The 24,361-nt window shown below is 46.5% G+C and overlaps 1 protein-coding gene across 2 annotated transcripts in view; it reads right to left on the reverse strand.

Moving 5' to 3' along the window:
• TGFBR1 (transforming growth factor beta receptor 1) overlaps positions 1-24,361 on the reverse strand; it is a 124,629-nt gene that overhangs the window by 60,205 nt on the left and 40,063 nt on the right. For both annotated transcript variants that reach the window (XM_018571080.1, XM_018571081.1), the window contains 3 exons: positions 21,117-21,284; positions 2,975-3,131; positions 2,461-2,585 (listed from right to left, as the gene is read on the reverse strand). In XM_018571080.1, the coding sequence (XP_018426582.1) occupies positions 2,461-2,585; positions 2,975-3,131; positions 21,117-21,284 (450 nt within the window). The remainder of the gene's footprint in view (positions 1-2,460; positions 2,586-2,974; positions 3,132-21,116; positions 21,285-24,361) is intronic.

Below are 24,361 nucleotides of genomic sequence, written 5' to 3' on the forward strand. Positions count from 1 at the left end.
TCTCTAAGCCCATGCCAGACCAGCCCCCCCCCCCTTTCCTTCTAGCAGGGTATAAGTATGGTGGGACATGGCTCTGTGAGGAGAAAAAAAAGAATCTGAATAGCTGCTGTTAGGTGCCACTGTGGGTATGAGCTGCTTAGGGAAAATTGCTAGATGAGTGTTGAGTAAAAAAATGCAGAAAATGCATGTTTCTTAAAGTAGAAAAAAGAAGTCCATCACCTAAGGGACACAAATACTGGGGCAGGCTGGGAGTAGGGGGTTATACAGAGCTGCCCTGTCAGCTTTGATTGATTTGCCTGTGTCCAATAACATAAAGCCAGCTGTACAACCCATTTGTTGAAGAATTAACTCCACCTGTCCTGTGGTGTACTTTCAAAAAAATAAATCATTGACAAATATAGTACTAAACAGAGGTACACTGCCATATTCAGGCTGCCCCGCAGACTGAAGAGGTAGGTTTGTGAACAAACCAAGTCTGCTTGTGATCACTATGAATAGCTGCCATGGTGATCACATAAAAAGAGATTACTCTGGTTCAAGCACGTAAGTTTAGACTGGTGTTGTCGTCAGGGACAGACAACACAGCCTGACAGATGGAACAAAGCACCTTTGTGTGCTTTCCAGCAGTCAAATGCAGAATGTAGAATAAGGTTCCCTCGGCACAGGGTTCTGTGCGTGGGTACCTTATTCTAAAAAGGATGATAACCAATAATGAGAATCGCTGTCAACAATTCTCATTATCAATTAGTTGATTTTTCGATTAGTTGTCACATGGGCTGTGAACCCAGCACCCAGCTCCAAACCTCACTCAACACCCCCCAGCCAATGCCACCGCATGCTGCAGTCTGGGGCAGTGGGGATGAAACATACACCGGCTGTGACCAATAGCCATTCTGCTATTGGCTATTTTAAATTGCAGTAGCCAACAGCAGGCTGGCAATTGCACCCACCTACTGCCTGCTGTCAGTCAGCAGAGGAGGACCTGAAGGAGAACATTCTCCTTCAGTTCCCTCCTCTGCTAAATAACAGCGGGTAATGGGTGGGTGCAATAGCCAGACTACGAATAGCAATTACAATCTGAAAATTGCCAATAGCAGGCTAGCTACTGCTCCCAACCACTGCCTGCTGTGTTTACATTCAACAGGCAGCTAAAATTCCCCAGCTAAAACTGAACTAGAAAAGGTGATACTGAGGGTCTAATAGACCCCTAATGTAACCATAAAGAGAACCTGCCACCTCCAATGTGCTATCACATAGGGGGCTTGTGAGTTCTCCTATGTGATAGCAATTAGGGATGTCCCGATACCGATACTAGGAGCGGTATCGGGCCCGATACAGGGCATTTTCAGGAGTACCTGTACTCCTGAAAATGCCCCGATGCATAGAGCAGATACCGGCCCTTTACAACAATGAATAAAAAAAAAAAGAACTTTAACAAAATAAAAGTTAAATAAAATGAAAAATAGCAAAACATTTTTTACAAATGTAAATCCCTGCGACCCCAGGTAAACCTACGTATGAAAAACAATGATTGTGCTACACGTCCGGTATCAAAATGTAGTAGATACCATTGCACTCCTGACCGGATAAAGCCCAAACGAATTTGTGTGGAACGTCGTCTGAATAGCACAACATACCAAAGTATCGTTGCTGATCAAGTTCATGCTATCATGTTGATGGCGTGTCCCAATGGAGATGGCTTCTTCCAACAAGACAATGCGCCATGCCACGGTGCTCGTATTGTGCAGGGGTGGTTTCAAGAACATAAGGGAGACTTTACCTAGCTTAGGTGGCCCCCACAATCACCAGATCTCAATCCAATTGAGCATTTGTGGGACGAAGTTTAAAAAGCCATCAGTCAGCTGGTTCCACAACCATCAAATCTCACAGAACTGGACAGTGCTATTCATCAGGCATGGTGTCAGATTCCTCGCATCACCTTTCAACATCTAATAAAAGATGGGGAAATGTTTTTTTTTTCCAGATTAATAGAAAAAAATAAAAATCAGCCATCTAAAAATCGATTATGAAAATAATAGTTGCAGCCCTAAACAAATTAACTTACAAAAAGGTATACTGCATATGGAGTTTCACAGTACTTTATGCTTAATTTAAGGTTGAGTCAGGTCATTAGCCATTTTATTTTCTACAGATTATTCCAGAGCAGAAAACATGACAGTGCTAGGAAATATGGCTATTAATCTTGCCTTTCTGTATATCATGTTTCAGTTGTTTCAAAAATTATAACAAAATATTGTGAAAACATCAAACATCAAGGAGAGATAGCCAGCTGAATCAACTTCTTTCTTTCAGAAAATAAAAAAGCATAATGAAGAAAAGGGAAGTGAAAAATAACCACAATTACCTAAAGGTAAACTCAAATGCTGGCTTTGATTCTCTTTGGTTTCTTTATTCTGTACATATCTGAAATTAAAAACTGTGGAATGACAAAAGACTTACCACCAATCGAACAACGGCGAGCAATTTCCCAAAAAACTAATCCCATTGCATATATATCAGCACGTTTGAAGGACTCAAAATGCTTCATATTTATCGAATCATCTAGCACCTCTGGAGCCATATATCTGAAATACAGAAAGAAACAGGCAATGAAAACCTCCAATCCTATGGAGTAACTGAATTAAACTTAAAATGCACACTAGCAGCTTGACCAGCCTTCCTGGAACCAGTCTCACCCCTTTGGGGTGCTATTTCGTGAGACTGGTTGTAAAAGGCTAGATAAACATTCTCAAGATTTGAACTAATTTTCCCCCAAATAGTGAGATATAGGAGCTAGGTCATAATTGATAAAAACGAAAAAATCCAAATGAAAATTTGTATTTTTTTCGGTTTGACAGCTAAACAGAATTTTTTATTTTTTTAAATTAACAAAGTACATAAAATCATTAAGAGTCTTAACATCAATTTCTTATTGCAATGTTAAGCCATGCTACAATTACATCTTAGCATGTACCTTTTAGTTCCAACTCTGTGATTTGGTGCAATGTCAATTGTATCTGTAGCAGAGTCATGTCGGACAGCTAAACCCAGATCCGCTATGCAGCAAGTTCCATTTTTCTTTACCAAAATATTTTTGGATTTCAGATCTCTGTGGGCTATAGCTGGCTTTCCTTTAAGATAAAAAAAAAAGAATCACATAAATTAGTAAGATGCCATATCCTATATATTATTAAACGGATTGCAGTTAGTGACATTTTTTATTTCCTTCCTGTGAATTCTGCCAATGTTTTCTGTAAGCGCTCAGTGCCCGAGTGCTCTGAATAACCAGCCTGATCAACGGCCAGACCAGAGATTATATGCATTTCTTTTAAGGATTCTATCACCAGGAATGAACATGCATCTTCTGAAGTTTGGCACTCCCCCCTACCATCCATGCTATGCTCTCCAGCAGCTCTGCATCCAACGTTCACCCTACGTTGTCCAGAAACTCTGCTCTCATATGCCATGTGCTACAGTGTCTGGAGGCTCTGCTCCTACTATTCACACACTGTTTTCAGGAATCTCTGGTCCCACCCCCCACAGCAGCTCCCCTCCCCTGCACCGCACCTATTCACCCGGAACTCTACTACAATCCCCTCTCAAAAAAATTACAATCTGCTGCATTTAGCACAACAAAATTAGGTTGAACTTGATGGACTTGTGACTTTTCAACCTACATAACAATCTCTGACCTCCTGTTCTTTTGTACAATAACTTTACATAAGTATATGTTATCTGGCATTCAGCATTCACCACAGTGCTCATATTTTCATGTAATGTTGTCCCCAAATACAGTCACCACCATCTCCTGGCTGCCATAGTCAGGGCCGGAATGGCCATCTGGCATACCGGGCACTTGCCCGGTGGGCAGGGCCGGGAGCAATCATCCTGATGGCGTTCGGCCCGGCCCGCTATGCCTGATGGCCTGCTCTGTGCGCTCTTAACACTGGAGCAGCCAGGTAGAGCCGACAGAATGGAGTTGCCCCGCCCCCATCACCTGCGGACCCAGTGTCCGCTCTCTCACACAGCTGTTTCCGGCCAGCTCGGATCACTTTCGTATGACCGAGGCGATCCGGGCTGTTCGGATCAGGCAGAGGAGGTATCTTAGAGGGCTGCTCGCTGAGGCACCTCGGGGGCCCTCGTGAGGAGTAGGAAGGGCCCGAGAGAGGAGAGCTGCATCTACTGAGCCTGCAGACCCCAGCAAGACACCGATCCCAGGCGAGAGCCCCACTGTTTACAGAGACACACTGACCCCCCCAGAGGCCGCACTGAACCCCACCATTGCACAGTCCTCCCGAGACCCTGGAGACATCAGGCCGCAAAACCTGGAGCAACAGAGAGTATGTAGCTTTATATTATTCTGTATTGTTGTATAATTTATTGCTGGGATTTTTAGTCCTCTTCAGTTGGCGATGGTATTCAGCATTGATGGTTTGCTGTAAAGGGTATTGCTGGGATTGCAGCATTTTACATTTTTAAACTGAAGCGGCTGTATGAGGTCGTTGGGGACCTTGGCAGCTTTGCTGTGAACCATGCGGCGCCTATTTACAGCATCGGCCGCACATCTCATTCTCCTTCTTGAGGAACCACTCAGCCCGCACAGCCTTCTTAGACTCAGCACAGCCACCCTGAGACCCTGCACAGCCTCTTGGCAGTTCTGTAAGCAACACCTTATTTTCTGGAAGTGCCCCTCCCGAGACTAAACTCTGGATCCACCCCTGATCAGCCCAGAATCCAGGAGGACTGTGCAGGACACCGCGCTGTGCTGGAGAGAAATCACAGAACACCGGACTCTAGCAGTAAGTGAGCTAAAAAGGGGGAGGGGACGGGGAAGCACTACCAGGCACGTAGGATGGATACACAGGTGAGACACCAGAGGAATTCAGGGATCAAAATGAGGACAACACGCTACGGTGACCCCCAGAGCTTGCACTGACCCCATGGGGCCAGAATGAGGGGACACATGGACAAGACTGAGGACACATGAGACAGAATTAGGGGACACATGGACCAGACTAAGGGGGACACAGAGTCCCCTATAATTAGGCTGCTGTCTTAGGGGCCCGCCCCTCGATTGTGCTATGTTTGGCCCCGCCTCAGATTGTGATGGGTTAGGGCCTGTCGGGGGTCATGTGATTGGGCTGCTCAGTCCAAAATGCCCGGGCCTATTTTTTGTCCCAGTCTGGCCCTGGCCATAGTAGAGACACACTCCATCTACTGCAAGCTTCCACTCTTTCTAAATCACCTGTCCTTGACCAGTCCACAGTCTGTCTCCTCTTTCTCTCCCCTTCTCCCACTCACAGCTTGCCTCTTGCCTCCTCTTTCCCCCTTCACCCCCCTCCCAACCATAAACATCTTTGTCTCCTCTCACTGGAATTTAATCGGCTCACACACTGCCACCTCTTTCCTTTTTGTTCATCCCAAAAGTTTCATGGTTGCATTCTTCAAGTTCCCCTGAGCCACAACTAATTGACATCCACTCATCCATGGTCTGCCTTCTCTTTCATAGTCCATGATCATCTCCCATTCTTACACTTGGCCTATCCCATAAATCCATTCTAGTGAGATGGCACATTTGACTAAATATTTGCCCAGTTTAAGTATTGTCTGACAGTACCAGTGGGTATCAGGAAGCCGGGCGGAGACGTAATGACCTGATTGACTGAGAAGCCAGCTCGATGCTGATTGGCCGGGAAGCTGGCTCTCCAGCCAAAAAGCCAGGAGCCGGCTTCCCGGCCAATCAAGAAACCAGGAGGTCATTACTCGCCGCCCGGCTTCTTGATTGCACGGGAAGCTGGCTCCATGTTTCCCTACGCCACTGCCGGTCAGAGGAAGTTCCGGTATCGGAGCATTTGGGGGAGTATAAGTACTGCCCCAAATACTCGGTATCTGCACCGATAACAATACTACCCGTAGTATCGGTGCATCCCTAAGCAAAACTGTATTTGACTGTGCTAAATAGCGCTTATCACTTGTCAGCTCAGTCACCTGATCTCGCCGGGCAATGAGTGCTTGCAATTTGCAAGCGAAATTCGTAAGGCAGGACTGCGCTCTACAGCAGTACAGAGTATAGATAATACATCCATACTGGCGGAGAGGAAGAACTGTTCGCCGAAAGGCGAGTATAGCGGGGAGGTTGGGAGAGACAAGGCCAGATTTCATCAGGTAATTCCATTTTCCCATATTACCTGGGAAAGTGAACTTACCCTTTAATGCACCGTGTGTGTGTAAAAGAGTTCTGCTGGCTGGCTACCACAATATGGCACACAGTGGAAAGGTCGGCAGCACTCAAACGCACACAATGTCCTACGCGTGCGTTTATTTGCATGCAGATGGTGGGGGCAGCGGTTGGTTTTATTCTTTTTTACTTTATCACTTATTTTTTAAATTTGTATATATATTTTATTTTTTACTTTTTTTATTTTACAAGCCCCATGTGATAATTTGGAGGCGACAGGTTCTCTTTATGGAACCTGCCCTCCAACACAGAACAGATATTCTGTGCAGTTCCTGACAGGTGGCGCTGCGATTACAGCAGTATGATGGAAAAGGCTTGTTGCGCGCCTTACTGGAAAGTCCCGTAATCAGGTAAGGGTGCTCGGAATGACTGCGGATGGAGCCGCAAATTGCACACAATATGAGAAATGTCATCAGCACACTGAGTCGCTTGAAGGAATCAATCATGTGTTTATTGGAAACTCATGTCAAAAACACAAGCGCTTTCGAGGCCGCCCAGGGTCTCTTCATCAGGCATAGCAATGTCGTCATCGCTATGCCTGATGAAGGGACCCTCTTCGGCCCCAAAAGCGCATGTGTTTTTGACGAGTTTTAAATAAACCTGCTGAATTTGCTGTGATTACAGCGCCACGGTCTCACTGATCACAAAGAGCAGACGAAGAATGGATGTTCTTCCCTCTGCTCTACACTCTATTCTGAGCCGTTGTGCCGTGGTCCCGAGTCCACCAGAAGAGCAGGGGACCACGAAAACCACGGCGGGGGTGAACAAGATTGCCGCTGCTCGTTTCATACAAGTGATCTAATGAAGCTGAAGCTAAATGTACAAAAAAACTACTCGCTTGGCGCCCAAAACTGCATGTTCCGGGCTTTGGCCGATAGGAATTCCACACCCGTGTATATAAAGCGTTGGAATTCATTATATCTATACTAGTTCCAGGACAGTTACCTCAGAAAGAATTAAAGCCAATACATGAGCATGCCAAACAAGCATTTTCAAAGGGAATGATCAGCCAGGGCAGTCTCCGTAATTTTCTCCTGACCAGGAAAGCCAAACGTTTCTTTTAGCCTTGAAAAGAGTGGGTAAAAGTTAAAACCCCTATTGGGCTATGCTGTGTGTCTTGTTGGGGAAACTTGCCTTTACTTCCTGTGCTGCATATGTAACAGGAAATCTCTCCAAAACAAGCAGAATTCCTATTTCATAGAGTTGTCATGGGAACAGGTGACCCTATTGGATAATTTCCCCCTCATCTCTTGCTCTGGTGACCACTCAAAAAAAAAAAAAAAAGAAGTGGACCGGAAATCAAACATTTTAATCTTTGTGACAATAATTCCCAGGACACGTAGAAGGATGCATTTACCACACAAACTGCAATACAAACCACACAAAGCAGAAAAACAGCAATACCAACCTGATAGTGGGCCTTCTTACTTCTCTACCCACACCTTAAATAATAAAATGCCTCTACCTACACTTTAAAATCATTCGCTCAGTCATAAATGAAATAATAGCCAGCCTCTGGTATCCTAACAATAGAAAGAAGGATTGACTGTATGTTGTAATTAGAACCCAAACTAAACCAACCTATAATATTCTAACAAAATCAGAGAATGTTTGCAGTGGCCAACATGGGTAATCCTTTCAAACACCTTCAATGTAAGGCACATTTCTTGGTAGCATTTATTATCCAGTAAAAATTAAAAATTTGATTTCTATTTATTGTAATATCACTTTTCATTGAAAAATACAGCATTTCTTATACATATATCATGGGTTATACTGCTGCCTACAGTAGGCCTGGACGCAAGGCACAAACAAACTCAAGGCAAGCCCTTAGGAGCTATAACCCCTCCCTTAAGCAGTCTGCAAAGCAGCATTATTATGTAACAGTTACTACAATACAGAAGATTCCAAAAAACAGGATTTTAATTCGGGAATCCATTGAGGGACACAGGAATTCTTAGGCTTTCAGGTTATACTGCCGTCTACAGGTGAAATGAACACTGGAAACAAAAAAAAAGCCACTGCACTTCACAGGATAACCATACCCAGTCACCCTGTCTTAGTTTGGCAAAGTAGTAGTGAGAGAATGAAAATAAAACAGAGAAAAGGGACCTGTTTCCTCAATTAACTGCCAGGAAAAGATGTTATGGAGAGTACAAAAATCTTATTTTCTTTCTTGTCAATCAAATAACACAGGAATCCTTAGACTGTTGAGACATCCAAAAGCAGTCCAACAGAGAGGTGTGCAACATAGCAAACAATGCATAGAGCTTTAGGGTTATAGCAGAAGGAAAGCAGAATCATTTCCAGGTTTCTATTAAATAAGTGGCCATCTTCAGCCACCTAAGGTTTGACTTAGTAAGAGGTACCTTCCAAGAGGTACTTGCTGATCAAGAGGAGTGTGCCCAGATAGGAAAAAGGTGGAACCCTGTTCTAAGTCTAGGGAATTGAAGATAAGCTTCCTATAATGGTGTAAGAAGGGGCAGGCTGTCCCTTACAGAAACCCACAGGGATGATATATACTGTACTGATGGAAATATGCGAGAGAAAAAAAAACCCCGTGAACATAGGCTTACAACAAAACAAAAAAGCACAAAGAAAAAGAATCATCAGTTGAGATCTGGCCTTTGTAGGTACTAAAGACCAAATCTTGATCCAGACCTGACTGGAGAAAAGTCAGGATGTTTTCATTGGAAAACTCCCTGGAATAACATTTCCCTGCATTACTCCATGGGAACTACTCCTATGATAAATGGTGGTAGACTCTTTAAGAAGCGTAAGAATAATGGAATCAGATCGGCCCCTATCCCTTAGGACCCAGGTTGCAAAAATCAAGTTGAAAATCCAGCCTGAAAAAAATAACGGTCCTTGGAACAAAAGATCCAGGTGATCCAGCATCGAAGGGACAACCTAATCGCATTAAATCAAGTCGAGTTCCGGAATGTTGACAGGGAAATGAGCTTCCTCCGGTGACCGAGTTCCCTGCACCAAGAGGATTTTCAGGACTCCTCCCCTGCCTGACAGGCTAGCACTGAACATAAGAATCCTCCAGACCAGCTGGAGGAAGGATTTCAATGACTTCAGGGCAGGACTCGAGAGCCACCAAAAGAAAGCCTAGTTTTGGCTATCAGGCATTTGCGATGGTCTAGGAGTTGAGTTAAAGGGTTCTGGAGTGTAAATGGAACTGCTTTTAAAAGAGTTTCATCAAACTCAGAACGCACATGCAAAAGCAGAGTGTTGGTCGGCTCTTGGACTGTAGCTTCCAAATATGGAAGCAGAGAGTTTGGAGTTTTCCCTGGGAAGAAAATTCTGGACAAAGCAGTATCCAAGAGAAGGCCTAAATACTCCAAGCTTCTAGAGGTTTAAGATCTACCCGAATCTCTGTAGAATTTGAACAATTATCTTGACAATGATTGACAAAGGTGTGTACCAACTGTTCCCTCAGTAGGAGTTTATACATGTATCCCACTGGGAATACATTACAATGCCTAAAAGTAGAAGCAGCAGTTACAGGGGCTAGCACCTTGGTGAAAACTGTACAGATTAAAAGGAAGGGCCACAAACTGGTAATGTTGGGAGCCCACTGTTAAACGAGGGAAGCGGTAATGTGCAGGAAAGATTAGATCTTAGTAGGCATCTTTGAGGTCCACAGAAGCTCCCCTGAGAAGAGGGAAGCAATGACTGGCTTTGAAGATTCCATGGGGAGTTTCTGTTCCCAAAGAAAGGTGTTGACTACCTTTTAGTTCCAGAATGCTTGGAATGTGCCCTTTCAATTCAGGGACTGTAAACTGGTTTGAGCAGAAACCCTGGAACCTTTCCTTTTCTGGAACGAAGGCTTTGACCACCTAAAGGAAGAGCTGCGCATGGATGCATGCTATTCTTTGTGGGGATGTTGTCTGGTTTGACAACATTTAGCAGGGCAGAGAAGGAAACCAAGTTCTGGGCCCAAAAGTCTGAAATGTCCTGGGACCAGGTGGCTACCAAGGCCAACAGACGTCTCCCTACTCAAAAAAGAGTGGATGATCTCCTCAGTGCATGAAGAGGTTGCCCGTGGGTCTTAAGGATTTGTGGGTCCAGGATTTACATTAAACATGAGTCCCAGATTTTTCCTTGGACTTGGAGGCCTGAGAGAAATTAAAGAAACTATTTGGAGGTAGAGAATTTTCCAGTCCGGCGCTTGGCATTTCTTTGTTAGGGCAAAAGGGAGCCCTTTCCCCTGGTGACAGCCTTGATAAATGTGTCCTGGAATTCCCCTAAGAGGCATTCCCCATCAAAAAGGTATACGCAAAAGGAGTGCTTTACAAAGATATTCCACAGACCAACATTTTAGTCAAAGGGCCCTCTGCATGTTCATCATGAGGAGACTCAATATTAGGCGAATGATATACACCAACTTAGTAATATAGTAAAGTAGACCAGAGTCATGGGCTGTAGTTGTTGGACAGAGGAATCTGAATATAGATCCAGGATCCCAAGACATATCCTTGGGCAAGAATTGAAGAAGTGTTTTCCGCACACCATGTTTCAGAATATTGTTTTTATTGGTATTGCTTTAGTATGATATGTGAAATGCAATGTTTGACCCTGAGAGGATCCGAAACACTGCACTTCACATGTCATGCTGAAGGAATAGCAAAGACAATATTCTGAAGCCTAATGGTGTGCTTACAACATACAGTATATTTCATTCTGTGTACTGGGGAGACAAGCACCGGTTAAATTTTAGGGTACATCAGTACAGTGTGCAAAGGAGATATCATTAAGATATTCATAAACACAGCTAAGGTCTGGCAGATCAACATGCTGCAATTGGCAGGGAGCAGGAAATGCCAGCAAGGGAGTACAAGGGCTTCCAGACGGGCTCTTTAAACACCAGGGTATCTTCTATAGGGACTGTCAAAGTCTTGCTAAGACAAGAAAAATAGCCAGATTTACTATGGGAACGGTCTACTTTTTAAGGAACCACTCCTCCATAGGATATTACTGGGCAAAACCACTTGGGTGAAGTGGCTACATTATAAAACACACATAGAGAGCATGGGGAACAAAATAAGCCACCACTCCAGAAGGAAGGGCAGTGTCAGCACCAATTCAGAAATGATTTGAGGATCTACAGCCGAGTAATACACAAATAAGATACATTTTTGTTAATAGTTATTGGTACTTTTAAAGGTTTAACTCCTGAGTTTAGTGTCACTTTAAACTTTGTAGTAGAGGATTAAAGCCACCACAAGTGCTAGAACACCATGCATGGCATGTACAGGTCTCAATGTGAAACACTAACTGGCTGCACCCAAGTGCAGCTACATAAGCACAAGAAATGGCTTACCGGACCAAAAACCTTGAAAACAGACCTACACCATACCAGTAAGTCAGAAAAAGAGGTTTAGCAATGTGGTGTAAAATAGATGCCACCAATTTATACAAGAACACATATACAGAGATACTCATTCAAAATCTAAGATTCATAACTACATCAGAAACCAATGATGCCTTCACTAAAGCAGTAAAAACAGTTATAATGGAGAGAACATAGTTATACAAATGCTTACAGGTGATTGCCCACCTCCAATATATGCACCAAACTTTGCAAGAGTTGTAGACACACCAAAGAGAAAGAAAGACTTCCATTGCAGTCATCATACGGCAGGGAACTCTGCATGTAGCTTCACCTGGCCACTGAAATACATTCATATATGTGGCCTTTATCCAGGTGAGACAAAGCCATAGCAATCCAGCCTAGAGGCCCTCACCATGGACTGTGAAAGAGCTACACACCCCTTGGTTGCACTAAAAACCTTTAGCCCTCGTTCACACCTGAACGTTTTGTAGCGCGTTCTACGCTTGACGAACGCTCTATAAAACGCTCAAAAATATAAATCCCATTGTATTCAATGGTCTCGTTCCCACCTTGGCGTATTTCCGCCCGTCTCTAACACGCTACAAAACGGCCCACGCCTGAAAAGGTACATGTACTACTTTGGGCCGTTTTGTTGCGCGTTTCCATTGGGATACAGCCAAGTAACCTTCGGAAACGCACGTTTGTCGCGCAACTTTTTTACCGCGAATCGCGGTAAAAAAAACGCGCGACAGATGCGCATATGCAATACGCCTAGGTGTGAACGAGACCTAAGGTTGCATCCAGTGCAGTCAGTGAGACCCAACACCTGAGGGACAGACACACCCAGGCAGCAGTTAATTGATACAATCAATGGATCAACTGAGCCTGCGAGCATATTGCAGATTAAGAAGGTGGTGTGTTTCTTTCCAAAGTGACATTAAACCCTCAGATTTTTTAACATAAACCAATACTGTAATGTTTGCCTTACTGTAATCCATGGTAGTCTCCCTTCTCTTTTCTGCTCTTCCTTTTAAATCCTTATCTCTTCTCACGCTGGGTGAGAACTTCCCTTTGCAGCTGACTGCCTCTTCCTGTAGTGCTGGCTCAGGTTGTGAATCTGCACACAGACACCATGTATCCATTCCAAAGACAAGGCAGTCTGCTGCAAAACAGAAGTTCTGCCCAGCATGAGAAGAAATAAGGATTTAAAAAGGAAGAGCAGCAAAGAGAAGGGAAACAACCATGGATTACAGTAAGGCACACATTACAGTATTGTTTTATGTTAAAAAATCTGGAGGGTTTAATGTCACTTTAAGGTTACATACTTACGATCATATAGAGAGACAAAGAAATAACCATATACAGAATGCCAAGAATCTCATATATAATCCCTAAAGAGGTGGTTCATATCTTCTAAGGAAGTAAACTGAAGATAAGTGTCCTCATCCTGCATTTTCCCTACGCTGTAAAATTTTGCATCTTTATGCTAACTTAAAAAACATTGCCATCCTCCTCTTCTGCTTCCACATACTTCACAAAGGGAGAAGTATAGGAAGCAGTCGGTAGGGATGACTCCAGGGTATAAAGTTAGAGCACAAAGGCACAAACACCAGAGGAGGTTTTTTTTCCCTTATATATGCAGCTTAGGCCTGAAATAATAGCAGCGCACAGCAGCACAGGTTATTATCCCTATCAACACCCCCAGGTGCTTTTAAAGACAAGCCAACTGCACCAAAAAAGGGACTACAAGGACCCATCATAAAGGTTGCAACAGGAAAAAAGGTGCGAGGACAAAATATCAAAACCCAAACAGGTAAGTAAATAACATAAGTGACGTTTTTTCCTTACCTGATCAGGGCTGATACCATTGGTGCCTGTAGTCACTGAAACTGCCTCCCTTCTTAACACAAGACTTGGAAGTCGCAGCACTGAGTAAGAGCCCTGTATAAGCCTAGGGTTGCGGCATAGGCGCCGTTGCGACATAGTCTGGAACCAAAAGTAGTCAGCCAGAAACCCGCCCCGTGTTATGGGCCAGAACTCAATGCCCAAAGCCTGTCTCCAAGCTAGCTTCTACCTGAAATGACACCTTGTGTCCTAGGTCTAGGAGAAAAGCAGCACCTTGCGAACAAATAGTCTCTGGACCCAGGTTGACCCAAGGGGGCTGTGGCTGGGGAAGTCCTGGATCCCTCTGGATCTTGAAGTCAGGAAGGTGGATCAGGGGGCATAAATGAAAAAAAGACTGTGCCTTATCCTCCCCTCCGGGAGGTAAGCAGCCTAAGAAAAAGATAGGTGGAAGGGAACAGTTCAAAAGGGAGTTTGCCCCCATCCAGAGATCCAGGTGATCCTTTCCAAATATGGTCCCTTCATCAGGCAAAGGTAAGTGTGCAACACTTTCCTTTGCCTAATGAAGGGGCCATATACGGTTCTAAAACATTGCATCTATATGTGATACCATGTTTATCTGACCTTTATAAATCATGGAAAGATAAAGTGGACCATGGTGTGCTGGTGGCTTATCCTTCTACATGTAGATTCCTGTTTGAGATACGATTCCTTACTAGGGAATATTTCACATATTTTGCTTCCTTCTCAGGGAATATTGTAAATATTTTTTGGTTCCGTCCCATTTTTTGAAATTCCTGGGACCAAGTCCATGTTATCACCAATTCACAAAACACAATATCTAAGGAGCCCTTTTTCTTTTTCATCTCAACAAGATAGCTCTCAAGTTATACATTCAATTGTAATCAATTTGAACACTGGTCGCTCCTGTATATTAGCCCTCAGGAAATCACCATCACTACCCATATTACAACAAAGGTTCAAAAGAATAAATAACATAAAAATAACCGGAAGACCTCACCAGCAACATTAACCCTTCACTTGCCAAGTGTCCTACAGATCATGGAATTAGAACAAGTACACTGCAGAGCTTGTTTTAGAATCTGGCACATGTAAAAATGCCATTTATTGCTGTTGTGTAATCCTTTAAAAATAATGACATGCATTTTAATATGCAACGCATTTTGATAGAATAGAAGTTAAAGAAGAACTCGGGGGAAAACAATTAACCCTTGCAGAGGGGCTCATTTTTCTCTAGGGAGGAAAATAAAGCTACACACACCTGTTCCTCTGAGCCGGCTTGGTCTTAGACCAGTCCCTGGAGCCTCTCTCCCCCTCTGCTGCAGTGGTATAAAATCCCGGAAATCATCATGTTCTATACACAGTGTATAGAATGTGAAGACACCGAGACATTCCACTGCTGCAGTGTAGGAGGAGAAAGGCTGGAGGGAGCGCCGTCACAGCCGGCCAGATCCAGACCAAAAGGAGCAGTTAACCCTTGCAGTGTGGGTGTAGCCTAACTGACATGGTTAATCATTTTCAACAGAGTTCTGCTTTAACAAAATATTATAGACAAATATATTTTCAAGGCGACAAAAACATGAGTTGATTACCTGATATCGCCGTTTCCAGGAATCTTCCAGGACAGCCAATGAGATAAGGCTCTGCCTGCCTGCAACAGGAAACACATCAACCACATTAAATAAAAAGACTCCTCCTTCCATCCCAATTCAGTACCCTCTAGGACCGAAGGCTACCAAATGTACCAAAGTATCCCCTCTGTCATCCAACCACGGATGTCCCCTGGATACCAACCAAGGGCGGGAATCTGCTGTCCTGGAAGATTCCTTGGAAACAGAGTTATCAGGTAATCAACTCATGTTTTCCCCAGTCATCTTCCAGGACAGCCAATGAGAGGATCAGTGAGGACAAATCTTACCTCTTGGGGTGGGATCACAGCTTGCAGGACCTTCCTGCCAAATGCCTGGTCTTGTTGAGTCATAAGGTCCAGCCAGTAGTGCCTGACGAATGTCTGGAAACTGGACCATGTGACTGCTCTGCAGATCTGGTCTGGAGTAGCCCCTGCTCACCTCTGCCCATGAAGTAGCCCATGCTCTAGTCGAGTGTGCCGTGAGCGGACCTGGTAATACTAAGCCCTGTGCCTTGTAATTCTCAATAATGGCCATCTTAATCCACCTAGCTATTGTGCTTTTAGTGGCCCTGTTCCCTCTAGTGGGACCCCCAAAGACTACAAAGAGGCGGGTCGACTGTCTTCAAGGTTTCGTGACCGTAAGGTACTCCAAGACACACCTTCGTACGTCAATACCTTGTCATTCCTTTTCTCTAGCAGAGGTAGGGTTAGTTGCAAACGAAGGGATGACCACTTCCCGATTCCTATGGAAAGTCGACACCACCTTCGGCAAAACATTTTGTCTACCAGGATGGTGCAGTACGGATCCGCAATGGAGAAAGCTTGAATTTCGCTCACTCTCCGAGCAGAAACTAATGCTACCAAGAGGGCCGTCTTCATCGTCAGATGCTGTATTACACACTCCCCCAGGGGCCCGAAAGGCTGCCTGAGAAACCCTTGTAATACCACCGAGAGATCCCAATTTGGCACGACCTTACCCTTTGGGGGTTTCATTCTGACTACAACGCGCATAAAATCGCTTTATGAGAGGTTCTTCCGCCAGTCTAATGTCCACAAAATTAGACAGAGCCGAAACCTGCACTTTCAGAGTACTACAGGAAAGCCCCTTCTCCAGACCCCCCTGCAGAAAATCTAACACCAACGGCACTGTGTCGGCCGTTGGTCTACCTTGGCTGTTGTACCAGCTGGAAAAGACTCTCCACACCTTCAGGTAAATTGCTGACGTTACCGGTTTCCTACTGCGCATCAGCGTAGACACGACCTTTGCGGATAACCCCTTGTTCAACAGCACCTCCCTCTCAGAAGCCATGCAGCTAAATGTAAGGCCTGTACTTGCGGGTGTCTCACCGTTCCCTGTACCAGCAGATCTGTCGTTGGCGTAAGAAGCAGAGGCCCCTCCACACACAGCTCTAGGAGTGTCGTGAACCACGGCATCTTCCGCCAGTATGGCGCTATGAGAATTAACGTAATCCGTTCTCCCCTGAGTTTCCGAAGAACATTCGGAATCAACTGCAGCAGAGGAAATGCGTAACCTAACCGGAACCTCCAGGGGTGCGCCAAAGCGTCTACCCCCAGAGCCCCGTCGTTCCTGGAGAGGGAAAAGAATTGTTCCACCTGCCTGTTGTTGGCAGCTGCGAAGAGGTCTACCTCCGGACAGCCCCACAAGCTGGTGATCCAGGCAAACGTCCTCATGTTCAGAGCTCATTCGGACCTGTGATGTTCCGTTCGACTGAGAGTCTGCCAGCTCGTTCAGGCTGCCTTTGATATGCCTCACCGTCAGGGAGAGGAGGTTGCGTTCTGCCCATGACAGAATTTCTGTCGCCAATGCAATAAGGCCCTGCGACCGCGTGCCCCCCTGCTTGTTTATATAAGCTACCGCTGCGGCATTGTCTGAGGCCACCGCTACACGGTGTCCTGCTAAAGTGCCCCAAAAATGGCAGAGAGCTAGCCCTATCGCCTTTAACTCTCTCCAGTTTGACGACTTGAGTCTGCCCGTGCGCTCCCAGGTATCCTGCCAAATATGCACCAGGCAGTGGGCTCCCCATCCCCAGGCACTGGCATCTGTCGTGACTACTAACGGTGCTGGTTGGCACCACATCCTGCCAACTGAGAGGTTCCGACAGTCCATCCACCACAGCAGGGATTGCTTGATCTCCTCCGTGATGTGGACTACTTTGTCTAGGTCTTCTTGCCGACCCCCCCAGATCCTCAATAGCCAATTCTGTAGCGTCCTTGAATGGAATTGTGCCTAGGTAACTGCTGGGATGGCGGACGTCATACGTCCCACCACTCTCATTACTGATCTGACTGATACGTCACACTGCAACTTCAGTCTCAGTGTCTCCTCTACCAGCAAAGACACTTTTTCCCCCGGTAATGCAATGGTCATTTCCTGGGTATTGATCCAATAACCTAAAAACCTTACCGTCTGTGCGGGGACCAGTTGTGACTTTTCCTTGTACACCAACCAACCCAGACTCTCCAAGTGCCGTATCGCCAGCTCCAGCTTTTGTTGGAGCACAACCCCTGATGGGGCGAAAAACAAAAAAGGTTGTCCAAGTATGAAATGACCACTGCTCCCCGTGATCTTAGGGAGGCCAGAGTCTCTGCCAATACTTTGGTAAAGATTCGAGGCGAAGAGGAAAGGCCGAACGGCAAGGCCCTGTATTGGAAATGCAGGACCCCCGCCGGTCCCCGGACAGCAAACAGTAGGTATTGTGATGACTGTCTTACTGCAATGCAAAAGTAAGCGTCTCTTAGGTCTATAGTTGCTAAAAAGGATCCTGGGGGCAGAAACTCTCGTATTGAAAAGATAGATTCCATACTGAACTTTTTGTACAGTACCACCCTGTTCAGAGGCTGCAGATTTAGTATCAGTCTGCATTTTCCCGAGGGCTTCATCCTGGAAAAGATGTGGGAGTAAAATCCCCTCTTCTCCTCTAAAACCGGTACTCGCACAATGACCCCCTGGTCCAACAGATCTTGCAGAGCCGCTGTCATTGCCTATGCTCTCTTCCGGTCCTTGGACAGGGAAGTAATCAGAAGCCTGGACGGGGGCCTTTCCGTCAGTTCTATTTTGTAACCGGTCTGAACCAGCTCCAAAATGAATTTGTTGCTGGTCAGCTCCCTCTAGAGCGGGAAGAATTCTCCCAGTCTTCCTCCCACCCTGAGCAATCGGGCATTGGGATTTATTGGGCTGCTGAGGTGGGTTAAAGAGGAAATTGCTCTTAGACTTTCCCTTTTTGAAGGCCCACCCTTTAGACTGGTCTTGTTTTTTCCCATAAAATCCCCTTTTCTCTTTGCGGAAATTTTGACCCCTTTGGCCACGAAAAAACTTTTTCCCCTGCTGCTTGGGTGTTAGCGGAAAACCTTTCTTCTTGTCCGTGGATCTATCCAACACCGCCTCCAACTCCTGGCCAAACAGCAAGTCACCTTTGAAAGAGAGCCCGCATAACTTTGCCTTGGAGGCTGCATCTTCTGACCAAGTTTTGAGCCACAATGCCCTCCTGGAGGAGTTGATTAATGCTGTAGTTCGAGCCGGGTACCTGACCGCCTCAGCCGAGGCGTCCACAATGTAAGCGGCTGCCTTGCTCAGCACGGGAGGGAACCCAGCAACTGATCACGATCAGTACCAGACTCCAGGTGTACTTGTAGCTGATTCAGCCACACACCTAAAGTCCTAGCCACGCAAGTAATGGCCAGCCCTGGTTTAAATCCAGCACTCGCTGATTCCCATCCCTTCCTGAGCAAAGCCTTCGCTTTCCTGTCCATCGGGTCCTTCAATGCTCCCATATCCCAATCAGTCTTTTTTGAGACCTTTGATAAGGAGGCATCAATTTTTGGGAATTTTTCCCACAGGCCTGAATCCTCCTCTGCAAATGGGAACCTGCGCTTGTGCCCCGCCGAGAAAAGCCTCCATTTCTCTGGGTGCTTCCACTCCTCTTGGATCAAGTCCGAGAGTGATTTGGGAACCGGGAAGGTATGCCCTTTCTTAGTCTGGAGTCCTTTGTAAAGTTTATCATGAACTGACAGCTCAGTCGACTCTTTTTTAATACCCAAAGTATCCCATATGGCCTTCAACAGCTCACCTGTCTCAAATGAAGGGAATAGGAATTTCGTAGCTCTGCTGCTATGTAACTCCCCCTCCTGATCCTCTGACTCTACTTAAGAGCCCGAGGATTCCCTGGGCGCTTGCTTGCTCACGCAGCTTTCTGCGTAGCCCATCAAACTACCTTCCCCTGATGTTCCGGGTAAACTGGTGTCTACTACTGTACCCATTGGGCTCTGTAACACAGACCTGAAAGATTGAAAAGTAGTAACCATTTCATCTCTCATAGAATCTATCAGACCCTTGAACATCCCAGCCGATTCCTTGGCCACCACTTTCTCTAAACAAACTTTGCATAAGGGTTTGGATCGTGAAGGTGACATTTTGACATTGCAAGAGGAACACTTCTTCCCTTTTTGGCGAGAGCCGCAAGCTTCAGCAAGGGGCTTATCCTCCGTGGCCTTGACCTGCATAAGACAGAAGGATGCCGTCAGCCAGTACTCCACCCAACATGCAAGAAATGTTTAACCAAACATCACCCCCCAGCTTGTCCTGTGCAACAGGCCCCCAAACACAAGCGGGGTAAGGATAGGGGAGATTTATCTATAAAAAAACTTGCCTACCTTAGCGCCAGTACTATGCTCTCCCAGATCTGGGGAGGCAGCACCCGGTCCGGCATCCGTGGGCATCTTCGCCCTACTGCCGACAGCCCGCTGCTGACGCCCCCACCGGCCGTATGTGATCCCGGTCGTCTTCGAGGTGTGCATCCTTGTAGTCGTGGCCGATTGGCGTTGATTGTGGCAGATTCACCCCCCAGAGGCTCTGCTCATGCACGCCAGCGCTTTTATGCGCCAAACAACCGGGAGATCCGGCCCGAGCCGTCGCACAGGAAGTGCGTCACTGTTCTCAGTGACTCACTTCTGCCCTTACTATGATGCCGCTCCAACCCACTTCCTGAGTCATCGCAACATCCACAGGTGAGCCGGCGACACTGACACCCTCCTGCGTGAGACAGCATGCGGTGCTGCGGCGAGGGTAACAGCAATCAAAGGAATCCCAGAGGGCCCACGGGGAGGAAACCATTTCAAGGTAAGCCCACCTTGCCATCTGCCAGCATGTTTGCCATTGCGGTTCCCCGACTTGGCAACCACTATCACAAGGGGGTGCTCCGCCGCCATTCAGGAACTCACCACACTGCACACCGGGGGGACCACCGCCTGGAGCCACTCACGTCAGGAGGATGGTTTTCCTCCCTGAGCGACGGAGGTGAACCTTGGCCAACTCGGATGGGGGTCCGATAGTGGAAAAAACCCTGTATGCGTCTCAGCAGGCTATGCCCGGAGTGGTCCCAACGCATGCAGGGTTAGGCTCTGCCCTAAGGCAATAAAATAATGAGCCCCAAAATAACAAACATTACGATGTCCCTGTGTAGCCAGAGGAAACACAAAAAAAACTGAATTGGGATGGAAGGAGGAGTCTTTTTATTTAATGTGGTTGATGTGTTTCCTGTTGCAGGCAGGCGGAGCCTTATCTCATTGGCTGTCCTGGAAGATGACTGGGGAAATATAGACAGATTATCGGAAAGACAAAGATAATGGAATCAGAACAAGTACTCTGCAGATCTTGTTTTAGAATCTATCTGCAGCCTCTGGGCTTTAACGGAGAACTACGCCTATCTAGAGGCAGAGCCAGCTGTACCCGCCCCCTCCCCCGTCCGTTCCGCCAGTCAGCGCTGGCAGTTCGGAGCGGGGAGAGGGGAATCCAGCCCCTCCCCCTGTCACGGCTCAGAGCCGTGACAGGATCGAGAAGAGAGCGAACCCGGTATGTGTTCGCTCACCTCCCGATCTACTGAGCTGACCTGTGACAATCTCATTGTCACAGGTCGGCTAGAACTATGAGGTGAGTGGAAATCACTCATCTCATAGTTCTCCTTTAAAGCCAGTTCAGAATTCATATTTAAACAACTTGTATTTTGTTTTCGCTTGTATAAACATACCCTGTGTCCCAACAATTTCCATGTGGAGATGAGCCAAGCCACTTGCAGTGGACAATGACAGCTTTAGCATCCCTTCCACTGTTACAGTATACCTGTTCAGGTAATCAAATAGTGAGCCATGCTCATGATAATCAGACACTAACCAAAGCTGTGTCCATGTGCCATTATCTGTATAAACAAAAAGGAAAGAAAACATGTTAATGCACATTTTTAACATAAAAGATGAATTTACAACATGTTCATGCTAATTTTAAAAAATGGAAGGTGGTGGATGTGAAAGTAACAGTATACCCATAGCCAAGCTTTTTATTCTTAGCCTACATCTTTTGATTAATTTCCGGTCCTGAGGAAAATTAGTGCATCTCTCCAGCGTAAGGAAAAATGCTGTCAGCTGTCACCAGAAGAGGTGACTGCAAGCCCATTAAGGGCTCATGTAGTGAAATGCTTTCCTTAGAAGCGTTTCAGAAAGCACATTAAACACAGGTCAGCAGATTCACATTAACTTTAATGGAGTAGTGTAGATGACAATTCAGAGGCTGCGTTTGACCTTCCTTGCTTTTCTTCGTACACAGCATTCCTACTGATGCGTGTTGAATTGCAAGGAATTCAAGTCAAATTTTTCTTGTAAAATTATGCATTTTAAATTTGAACGTAGGAGTCTGAGCTGGTCTTAGTTCAAATGAAAAAGGCTGTGGTTTCACAAAAACACCCAGTTTGCAAAAGGATGTCACCAGCACACCATTTAAGTGGAATCAGCAAAAGTCAATTTATTAATGGAATAGTCATTCCAGTACAAGTAGTTGTACTGGAATGATAGCACTCCTTTAATAAATGGACTTTTGTTGATTTCACTTAAATGGTGTGCTGGTGAAATAGTTTTGCCATCTTGTATATCTTCACGGCGCCATCCGTGGTCACTACAAGCACACACCAGGATTTCAAGGAAAATCCTATACCAGTAAGGAGTGCAGCAAGACACCTATATATCACAAAAACACCCATCCCCAAAAATTACCTGTGGTCGCTTGTCACCTCTACCGGGTCCAGGAAGATATGCGGCGTTCCCCAAACTTCCTGATTATGGGAGAGGGTATTGAGGGCAGTGGAGCAATAGGCTCCTGCCGTCAGTCAAGATTTTAGAAGTAGAGTGGTAATGGGACCCGGGAATGCACACGCATGGGTGCTGGCTAGCTGAAGCAGACACCCGCAAACAAACAGGGGGGGAGAGAGGGGTATCAGTTTGGGGACCAGCTAGAGGATGCGGAAGAAAATAGCTTTAAAGAAAAAAAATAGTGAAATCATGCAAGTGTGGGCCTCATCATAAAAAGAAAAAAAGAAGGGGGCTGAGGATTTGTTTAACATACTTAACCCTGTCTCTACTGTGCTGGGAGATCTTCATTATCAGTTGTAAGCTAGATGGGCACAGTTTGTCCTAACAAAGGTTTAAAGATATCAAGACTTAGGTGGTATTGTATGCTATTGCACTTTTAAACCAAATCAATCCCTCAAGTGTCCATAGTTATCTGTCCCCAACTTCTTCTGAACAATAAAAGCTGCCTATTAGTCAAAGATAACACAACATGCAGTTTTTAAAAGGAAGGTTTTTATTATTAGGAGAAAACAAAATCCAAACCCACATGGCCCGGTGTGAAAAAAAAGTGTTTGCCGGGGCGTGGCTTGGCTATGGCGGCGTGAGGAAGCACATTGCTTGAGCTCTGCTACCTCCAGAGACTTTCCAGTTGATCGAGACATCTTTTCAACCCGTTCTTGATGTCGTTTAAAGGGCAAATCTCGCTGTGACAATAACCAGCGCCCGCAGACCTCTCTACAGCGCTACCTCTCATCTCCAGCACCGACGACCCGCAGCGCTTCCAAGACAGCCATGACGTCTGAAACGCAGGGTAAGGCCCCGGGGTCTACTTCTCCACCTTGTCCTCGAGGCGCCCAAAACTCTGATGCCCCCATCCCGCCACGGGTACTTCCCTCACCTCCCGATCCCAGCCCGATTGAGGACCCGGTCTTCCCCCTAACTTTGTCTCCACAGCCACATCCAGAGACAATCACTTCCCTGTCCGCCAGTGAGATCTCCTCCATTCTCCTCTCTCTTCCCACCCGACAAGACATGGCCGCCTTAGTAGCCAAAATGGAGGCCGCGCTGAGGAAAGACATTGCTAGCATACACAGCACAGTCTCCCAACTGGAATCAGAGGTCTCCACCCTGTCAACAGGACAGACCCATTTGTCCCAACGACTTGACCGCCTGGAAACGGAGACTGCAGCCCATGATTGCCACCCATCCACCCTATTCCTCGCGTAAAACTACAAGGGGTCCCGGAGGCTACCACTGCGGCGGGCCTTCGCCCTACAGTAACTGCCATCCTCAATACCATGTTGGACAAGGCCCCAGACTCTCCTCTGGAGATAGACAGAGTCCACCGCGTGGGAGGGCCTAGACCAGACGGGGACCTGAGGCCTAGGGACGTCCTCTGTCGCGTACATTTCTTCGCTGAAAAAGAGGCCATCATGCGCATCCCCTTTGATGGAGTGGACATCACCATCCTCCCGGACCTCTCCCGCCGCACGCTTCAGATGCGACGGACCCTGAAACCCCTCCTCGCTGAGATCCACCGGGCCGGAGGCCTCTACACCTGGGGGTATCCCTTTAGCCTGAATGTGCGCCGAAACGGCCGGACTTCCTTCTACACCACCCGACCCAATTGGAGGACCTCTTCGCATTCTTGGAGATGTCATCGGTGGAGATACCGAATTGGCTGAGCCCTGACTTAGACACGGAACACCGGCCTCTGCCACAGAGGCGCCGCCGTCGCAGCACCTCTTGGACCAGGCCCAGGGCTTCCCGCCCTGCGCCCACGACTAACGAACCCTGATCCTTAAAGGCTATACACTTCGCCCTCTGACTGACACAGAGGATGACCACTGCCGGGAGGCATTCTATGGCCCTGCAGAACTTCCCCCATAGACATAACATCTCGTCCCCGGACTATCCTGAGGAGCTTCTACCGGCGAGACCCCATCAGTCTGTAAGACCTGGCCCTTTGGACTACTCCACCTCTTGCAGCTTGCCTGGGGACTTGATTATCAATAACCAGCTTTTTTTACCCTCCAGCCCGGTTGACCCTGCTCGCTGCCAGAATGCGGGATATATCCCAATTACTGGCTCCATCCAGGGGGTCCACCTCCTAACCCTGCCACTCATCCGGACTAGATGGGTCCCCTCTCTCCCC

Source organism: Nanorana parkeri, unplaced genomic scaffold (assembly GCF_000935625.1).
Source record: "Nanorana parkeri isolate BGI_ZX_2015 unplaced genomic scaffold, ASM93562v1 scaffold1670, whole genome shotgun sequence".
Lineage (NCBI taxonomy): Eukaryota > Metazoa > Chordata > Amphibia > Anura > Dicroglossidae > Nanorana > Nanorana parkeri.